General features: G+C 30.8%; 1 protein-coding gene across 1 annotated transcript in view; it reads left to right on the forward strand.

Annotated features, from left to right (window-relative positions):
* The window catches only part of LOC106468447, an 81,791-nt gene that overhangs the window by 53,893 nt on the left and 17,828 nt on the right, over positions 1 to 10,070 (forward strand). Inside the window, exons 19-20 of the mRNA XM_022396784.1 lie at positions 318 to 1,305; positions 5,004 to 5,144. Of these exons, the coding sequence (XP_022252492.1) occupies positions 318 to 1,305; positions 5,004 to 5,144 (1,129 nt within the window). The remainder of the gene's footprint in view (positions 1 to 317; positions 1,306 to 5,003; positions 5,145 to 10,070) is intronic.

Genomic DNA, 10,070 nt, shown 5'->3' on the forward strand with positions numbered 1-10,070 from the left:
ATATTAATATTAAAAGATATTTCATTATAAGGAATATTGTAGCTATACATTAAACACTTCACCAATGTGATTGTGTTTTCATGCTAATACTAATATGATATTAATATTAAAAGATATTTCATTATAAGGAATATTGTAGCTATACATTAAGCACTTCACCAATGTGATTGTGTTTTCATGATGATACTAATATGATATTAATATTAAAAGATATTTCATTATAAGGAATATTGTAGCTATGCATTAAACACTTCACCAATGTGATTGTGTTTTCATGCTAATACTAATAATAAATGATATTTTTATTTTATTTGCAGTTGAAAGGGAAGGCTACAATAATTAGCAGTTCTGGAATTATTGAAAATGGAACAGTGCTGGACAATGGTCATCCAGTGGATGGGGATATTGTAATTCAACTGAACCAAGAGCATCAAGAAAAACTAAATTGTCTGGATCAGCGAGCTAGATCAATCCATTCAATTCAGTGTTTTGGAGAAGAAGAAAATAATCAAGAAGGAAAGCTAAAGTATACTAACAAATATATGGATCAAACCATCGGATTAAATCAGAGAGAACACACTGTACTGGTGCATCCAAATCAGTACAGTAGTCTAAGTTATCAGAACTTACATTTCAGAGAAAATCAAGCTGAATATTTCAGACAAAATTCAAAAAACCAGGATGCTAGATTATATCAACAATCTACAGATGCCAAATTTAAGCTAGAAGATAAACAATTATTGCATACTTCAAGTCAGGATATTGGATTAAGCCAACAAGATCAAGTTATCAGGCCAAATGAATTAGATTCATATAATAAGAAGTCAGATCAACAATTAAGTCAAGCTTGTCTGACTGAAACAGTTCATAAAATGAAAGTAAGTTATCCAGAAGAAACTAGCACAGTTAAAGAATCAGATCAGCCAGTCAGAATGAACCAGCTAGATAAGCATGCAAGACCAAATCAACACACACTACTTAATCAGACAAACCAACATCAAAAACATAATCAACCAAATCAAGATACAAGATTAAATGAACAAGATCAACACATCCACTTAAACCATTCAAACACAAATGTTGAACCAAATCAGAATGAAAGATTTCACCAACAAGATCAGAATGGGAAGCCTAACCCCAGACTAAACCAGTATGGGGTACTCATCCAGCCAGATCAGAATTCAAGATTAGATGAGCATAATAAACATATCCAACCAGATCAGAATACACGATTAGACCAATTTGACAACCATGCAACTCATTATCACCTAGAAGAACATCAGGCACATGATATTAATGTTGTTGGTAAGTGAGAAAGCAAAGTAGTGAAATGACAGCTAATGTAGAATTTAGAACACTTGAACATTGTTAAAGTATTATAATAATATGATGTTGTGATAACGGTAACTCTCTCTCAGTTTACAATTATTGAATAACAAGGTGTTTCTATGTTTATTACCATAGTTGTTCACTGTCACTAATTTCTCTTATTGCTGTATCTAAATTAGCAACATCTCATTTTTATTGTAGTTTCATACCTTAACAGTTCTACTTGTCACACTCTTGTCGTACATATTTGATATTTTTGTATCTTAATTTGCTACACTTTGTTATTGTACATTAATTTACTGTATATAGGTCTATACATATACCTGTAATTCTTCATGTTTATATCACTGTCTCTTGTAGTCTTATGTGTTGTTTTTATCCATTAGTTTACTGTGTGCAATATATTTCTCTGTACATACACTGTAATTCTTCATGTTTTGTAACTGTATGTTGTAGTTTTATAAACTGTAATACATAAACTCTATCACATCTGGATGGGTGTATCCTGCCTGAAAGGAAATATTGAACCATTGAATTAAAAACTGTTATAGGGAATAAAATTTTTAGTCATTCTTCCAAACAAAAAATAAACATTCGAGTTGGAATGTATGCAGTAAACAAATTTTATTTAATTTTGTGCATAATTTTTTTTTATAAATTTGCAGTTGAATTTTGGATTGATTTTAGCTCAGTCTGAACAAAATAATTAGTGTTTGTGAATGCTTAAAATCATAAAAATTTAGCTTGGTTATATGTAGTCAGAAGAAAAGATGTTTGCAAACAACTTCTGCGATAATTATAGTCTGATATTTCCAAAGCTTGCAAAAACATTTCTTTTATCATTTTACATTTCATTTCAATTATAATGTTGCAGTATGATACAAAAAATAGGTAATTCATTTTGTACTTGGTAATGTGAAATTTTGTTTTACCAACTAGGCCATGTTTACATTAAGTCTTATCAACCTACGTAACTGCTGATTGGACAAAGAAAACCACCAAAAAGAAATGTAAAAAATATGTAGATTAATGTAAAACCAACTTAAGATTTAATACATATATTAAAAGAAACATTTTGGTTAACTATTTTAAAAAAGTAAGCTTACTTATAATTTGAGTATTATTTTCATTGTAAGCCAGTGATTTTAAACAAGTGAAACTTATGATTTTATAAAATAAAAACTTTATAGGGTAGTTTGAGAAGAAAATAAGAAGGCATAAAAATCAGTACTTAAAATCTACAATACATGTAATAATATTTAATTATTTCTTAAAAATATATCTCAATGAAATCTTTTAGAATTTTCAAAGCTTCAAATTCACAAAAATATCACATAAGATATATACAGAAGTTCCATAATCTACAAAAAGTGCATCCCAAGTTTCAGACTAATTTAAGTTGGTAATTATTCTGTGAAATTCAATAAAATAAACCATAAGACAGGTGCATTAAAGTGATACACCAGGCCATCTGAGAGTTTGTTTATATATATACATGTATTTACATACACCCTTTAATTTTACATGTCCATGTTTCTGTATATTGTAGGTGTGTGTGTGTTGTTATGGTACGTTGTTGTATATATATATCTATACAGACACTACTCCTACATATTTACTTTACTGAATGTTGTAGTTCTGTGTCATTGTTGTTGTATATATATTAGGTCATCAAGTAATTAATGTCACTTTTTTTTTAGATGAAATAACCCGAACAACTTATATATCAAAACAAAACATTTATTAATTGAAATAGTCTCCATTCTTATCAATGATGTTTTTCCAACTTACAATCAGGTTGTTAATGCTGTGATTAAAGGCTTTGAAGCAAAAAATGTGTCGATGTCTTCTTTAACACCTTCCACATTTGCATATGTTTTCCCATTAAGATGGTGTTGCAGTGAACAAAAAAGATGGTAATCTGATGGTGCCATATCTGGAGAATATGGTGGGTGGGGGAGAACTTCCCAAGCCAACTCCATAATCTTGTTTTGCATCAAACATGCCACATGTGAACGTGCATTGTCATGGAGAAGAAGAACACCTTTCCGATTGACAAGTGAAGGGTGTTTCTGATGAAGGGTTTGATATAAACATTCCAGTTGACAGTTTGCTGTGGATTAAGGAGTTTGAAATGAATTACTCCTTTGATGTCCCACCAAATGCAAAGCATCACTTTCTGTGGATAGAGTCCAGGTTTTGGGGTGAGAAGTGGTTTTTGTCTGGGACTGAGCCATTGTTTTTGGCGTTTAATATATGAATAGAGAATCTATTTTTCATCACCGGCAACAATTCTGTCCAAAAATGGTTCACACACATATTACGTGCCAGAAGAGATGAAGCAATGTTCACACGTTGGAAAGGATGATCATCAGAGAGATCGTGAGGCACCTAAGCACTTTCTTTATAGAGTTTTCCCATATTCCTTAGATGTTTACGTATTGTTTCATGAGAGACAAGCGTCTTCAGAGCATCAGTATCAATTCCAACATGTTGGCCCCCAGCCATCACAGTTTTTAAGGCTAAAGTCACCAGAATGAAATTTGCTGAACCATCGTTGACATTTACGAACATTCAAAACATTTCCATAAACTTCTTTGATATTCTTTGTGGCTACAGAGGTGTTGCTTCCCTTCTTGTATTCAAACAGCATTACATGCCGAATGTGTGTCTCGTCGTGTGCTATCACTATAAGGGATTATATTGTACTAAACTTTACACATTATATAGGCTACACTAACGTGACGTTTAGGAGGTTCGTTTAACTATTATACGTGATGTACGTTTCTTGGGGGGTGGTTAATGAAAGTGTTCCAAAAATGCAACATTAATTTCTTGATGACCTAATATATGTATACAAATACACTATTCTCACACACACACACTGTATTCCTACATATTGACTTTACTGCATATTGTAGTTCTGTGTCAATGTTGTGTATTAATTTACTGTATATATATATATATATACACACACACAGTGTATTCCTACATATTTATGTTACTGAATGTTGTAGTTCTGTGAATTGTGGATGTACATGTATTTTCTGTACATATATGTGTCTATTCTTACACTGTAATTCTACATGTCTGTTACTATGTTACCTGAAGGATAACTTATTGCACATCACTGTACATAGTTCTTGTTGTTCTTGCTACTTGTCATTCTACAAACTAGTTTTAATTTGTAGTTCCTTTTTAATTTGCTATGTGCATATCTCAACTGCACACATTAAACTGTAGTTGACATTGCTTTTTCTTTCTTAAATTGCTACTTCTTATTGTATGTGTTTGCATATTGAATCTAAATTTTGTCAATAAAGAAATAACCATGGCTTAAGTATTACAGACATACCAGTCATACTTGCCATTATTGCCATGTGTCAGTTTAACTAATTCTAAATGTGTTGTTTTTACTTTGCTACATCTTGTTATACACTTGTGTTATTGTCGCTTTTGCTACATATCAGTTGTTATTGTTGTTATTACTCTAGTTCTATATGTTTTTCTTGCTACAGTTTAATGCACTGTTTTAAAGTGCTAGAGTGACTCTAGTTTTTAATGTAATGTTATGAGAAATTGATTTAAATTTTAGATCAAAAGCATCTAGAATTGTATATTTTAAAATAAAAAGGAAAAACTAACAGAAAATTAATAATTTTCATTTGATGAAGGCCTACCTCTTAAGGATGTTTCAAGTGAAAAACAGGAAACTAGAAGGAACTTTAATTCAGCTGACATGAAAAAAGTTAGCTATGGTAGTGAGGCTGAAGTCTGGGTTATCGATGAACCAGAATGTCATGATAATAATGAAGGTATGTTAGTTAGGTATTGTGTAGTTTTATAATTGAACAATTATCTGTTATTTGTCAAATGTGATTGCTTTCCAATTAAGTATTATGAACTCATTATTCAGTTAGTATAGTTCATAATTTTTATTTACTATTGTCTTCATTAATGTAATTAGACAAGGTAAAATGTTTTGCCGCACATGCATTTGCTATCATTAGATCAGATGTTGTTTCAAAGAACTATTAAGGGTAAACACAAGTATGCTCAAACTCTTCTCTAGTGCTAAACTTATCAAGACAACTCGTTTTTAAAGTTGTGTTGTGTATGAATCAACTAGTGTGGAAGAAAGAAAAATTGTTTAATGTTTCAAAAGACCTTGGTAATATTTTTTCTATTGCTTATAATTGTTATGCATTAAGAAAGACTTTCAATATTCAGTATTGTAAACTCTCTGCATGTGTACCTAACTGAGTTATCAAATTAAAGTGTGAATATAAAAATAAAATCTTTTGAATGTTAAAAGTGAATACCTTCTAATATTGAAAGTTAACTTGGACAGTTGTTGAGGTTTTTTCTGACAGCATCAAACTTGGGACATTTTCAATGTCGGAAGATGCTGTCATCTCAAAATTCTTCACAAAATTGCATTCACAATTTGCTGTTTTGTCTCATTAATTAGAGTTGTTTTTGTTGCTGTAAAGAAAAGTAAGATTTTCACAGGTTATCATCAGACAGTTACTGAGTTACAAGTAGGATTTATTTCAATATCTGGAATATCATACAGATCACCAACTCAAAAAAAAATGTTATATACAATTGTGTTTGAGCAGTTTGTTATGATTTACAAGATTATCTGTCTAAAGACCTTTAATTTTCAACCACTGAAGATACTAAGCTGAGTCTTAGCTGATTTACTCTGGCTCTTCCTGTCTGACTGACTTACTGTAGCTTTAATTTAGTTTTTATATATATTTTAGTTCTTGTGAACTTTGTGAATGTGAACTGGATGCTACTGGTTAACTAATCAAGAGTGTTTCATAGTAAGGACTGGAATATTTCTCCTAGAGATTTTAGGAGAATTGTTAAGAATTGCATCAGTTGGTGTCATTTAGGTTCTTTGCAGTCCAGTACAGCCCTTGCAAATGGAACTTTGTTCTCCAATTCTTGTTAGCTTATTTGTATACTGTCTTAGGTCAAACGTATGATCCATATTTTTCAGTAAAACTGAGTGATTAGTGGTATTTGCTAATCAATTAATTGACAGACCCATTAACCCTTTTACAACAGGTATATGAAAGTGCACGTCACAACATTTTACAGAGTTATATTCAAAATTTAATTAACTACGTTATAATCAATGTATACAAATAAAATTGGCATCAAAACATAGTTAATAAATCAAATTGTAATTTTCTTTTAAGTTTTAATTTTATACGAAAATATTTTTAAAATCTTCAATCTTCCCTAGTATAAGAATTGTAACATATGCTCTCTAGGTCCTCCTTCTTCTCTAATTTATTCACCATCCCTCTAAGAAGTACAGAATTTAATACAAATTACTTATTATAATATAAATATTACTCAAGCAAAGAATAATTTTTATAGCCTTTAATTTTATTTATTAGGGAGCCATAAACTAGCAAATTAGAGCCACTTGCCACATCCTCTTTTTTCACAAATTGCTAATAGTTTCCTCTGATGTTTTATACTATATTATTTATAACCAATGGAAAGCCAGAGTTTTGATTTATTAAATGATGTATTACATAACACTGTTATGTGTACAGAGAATTGTCTATTTCAGTTACAGTTAAAACTTTATTCCCACAGGAAACACAACTTTAATTACATATTTAGATAGCCAGAAAAATATGAATTATAGGACATTGTCTGCTTTTTAAGTGTTGTTATTCTGCGTTCTTAGGTGTAGTACTTAATTAAATAAAACACTATTTAGTGTGGTAGTACCATTAGTATAAAAACATAGGCTTAAGTTTCATTGACGTTCGACAGTAAAAGAAGAAAAGAAAACCCAGGTAAGTACTATATTTCTTGTTTTTCAAGTGTATTATTTATTTATTATTATTATAAGAATAAATAAAACAAAAATTAGAAACTTGTTAGGTTATTTAAGGCTAGATTAGGTAAGGTAAAGAAAAATAATAATAATTCTTCATGAAGTATGCCTGAAAGTAGCTCGTGTTAGATATAGTAACATGAGCTACACATTCACTGAGTGATTTTAAACTTGTGTGGTAGGATTATTAGTTAGACATTTTTCAAAAAGCTATATAGAAATAAAATTAAGTATAAATAGATGTATACTGTTACAAAACTTAAGCTATTTAGGATAAACAGTTGTGGTTTCCTGTTACCATTTACAGACATTCCAGAAAGAGAAAGAAAAAAAAAAGAGTAATTTAGAATTATTTCCTAATTGTTCTTATGGTGTTTATGAGGTCAGTGAAATCAACTGATCCTATATAGAGTTATAGTATAGAAGATGAAATATAAAGTTTTTCTGAAATAAACATTTGATATTTATTTAATAGGTTTTATAGTTTACACAAATTAAATTTTAAAATTTTTAGATGAAGAAAAGTATTTTTAATCTTAACTTGAAAATACTTTGGGCTCAGAGCAGTCAGCACTCTGACATCATATAATTATGGACATAAATTTTGTAACAATACTTAATTAAAAATTTTGACCTTTTGTCTATCAAAGACTTCTGATTTTTACTGAAAATTTGCCAAATTTTGTGAAGATACATTAAGTACTTTCAGAGTCATAGTATTTATACTACCATGGATTCATGGTGGTTAGAAGATCATGTGAAATACACAAGCCCATTGTAATAGGGTTACAACTAATTGATTACACAAATGTAATGAATCAATAGGGTTAATTCATTACATTTGAGTGATCGATTAACACAGTGTTCCCCAAACCATGGTATGTTCAACCAAAAAACGTTTGTGGTATGTACAGTCAGCTAGTTACCTTCCCTCTAGTCAGCATTTCAAAAAGAAAAAACTGTGGGTGCCAGTTTCCTTCACACCACCCAGCAGTTCAAGAAGGAAAAATAAGTTGGCAGTATATGCTATCAGACAGTTACCTTCTTTCTATTTAGCAGTTCAAGAATCACCAAAGCTGAACATACTTGAGGTAAAAGAAAAACAACTTATAATGCTAAAATTGGACAGAGCACACTTAGCCCATTTTGTAGCTTTGCGCTTAACAACAAATAAATGTAATAACAATATTTCTGTTACTTAAATAGTGGGAATAATTGGCTTACAAAGGGTATAAGACATAGAATTAAAGAAAAGCATCATAAATTTAAGAGATTTAGATTTGTTAGTATGATAGGAGATTTACAAGATTATATAAGATCAAGAAAGTTCGTGAAACAGGAAATTAGGATATTAAAAAGGATGTATGAGAAAAGGTTGGCTGAAAATGTAAAAATTAACAGTAAGGATTTCTTTAAATACAAAAGGATGATAGAGGAAGGCTTGTACCTGATGATTGTGAAATAGCAGGGTTATTAAATTCTTATTTTTCTTCAGTGTTTACTGATGAAAATTTAAGTGGTATTCCTCATCTTGAACAGTTGATAGATGGCAGTAAGATCGGACAATATGATTGCATTAATTCTGAATTTGTAAAGAAAAAATTGGATAGTTTAAGAAATGATAAGACTCCTGAGCCATATAATATTCCCCAAGAGTTTTGAAGGTGGTTAAGGATTGGATATGTGAGACACTTGCTACTATTTTTTTATAAGTCCTTGAATAGTGAGCAGGTACCAAAGGATTGGAATTTAGCTAATGTTACTCCTCTTTTCAAGGGAGATGATAAAAAATGTCCTAAAATTGTAGACCTATTAGTCTTACACCAGTTATGGGAGAAGTTTTGGAAAATCTGATAAAAAATGCTTTGCAAAGTCATTTAACAAAGTTTAGAATGTAATTGGATAGTGAATATGGTTTCACTAAGGGAAAATCTTGCCTTGCAAATCTTTTGACATTCTTTGAAAAGGTTACTGCTTATGTAGATTTGATATATCTGGATTTTCAGAAAGCATTTGACAAGGTGCCACATAAAAGGCTTGTAAAAAAATTAGCTCTTTAGGTGTGGGAGATAAGAAAGTAAATTGGATAGAAGAGAGGCCGGAAGGAAGAAAGCAGAGGGTTGTTACAAATGGAGTTCAGTCAAACTGGATTAATGTCACAAGTGGGGGTACATCATGGCTCAGTCTTAGGATCTTTGCTCTTATTGATTTACATTAGTAACATAGATGAAGGAATGGTCAGTAACTTATTTAAATTTGCTGATGATATTAAGGTCGTGGGTGTTGGTAACTATGAAGAGGATACTGCTGACTTACAAAAGGATTTAGATTATTTAGTGAGTTTGGCAACTAAATGGTAGATGGGTTTTAATTATAATAAATGCAAGATAATGCATGTGGGTTATCATAATTTAAATTATAAATATAATTTGGATGGGAATAACCTTAACAGTGTTATGAAATAAAGGGATCTTGGTGTAATGCTTGATCAGTCTCTTATGCTATCCAAGCAGTGTGCTGTTGCTAGTGGTAGGGCAGATAGGATTTTAGGTTGTATCTACAGAAATACTGAATACAACTCTAAAGAGGTTATACTTTCATTGTATAAGTCACTGGTTAGGCCACACTTGAAGTATTGTGTTTAGTCTTGGGCTCTTTACCTTAGGAAGAACATTGAATTGGTTAGTAGGATGGTGCCTGGTATAGATGGGGTATCGTAAGAGGAAATATTAAGATCTCTGAAATTGTTTTGTCTTGAAAAAAACAGGGTTAGAGGGGATCTGATTGAGGTGTTTAAGATTGTAAAGGAAATTTATAGTGTTGATGCATCATCTTTTTTTCATACTTAATGACAAGAATATCATGACTACGG

Source organism: Limulus polyphemus, unplaced genomic scaffold (assembly GCF_000517525.1).
Source record: "Limulus polyphemus unplaced genomic scaffold, Limulus_polyphemus-2.1.2 Scaffold3011, whole genome shotgun sequence".
NCBI classification, from domain to species: Eukaryota; Metazoa; Arthropoda; class Merostomata; order Xiphosura; family Limulidae; genus Limulus; species Limulus polyphemus.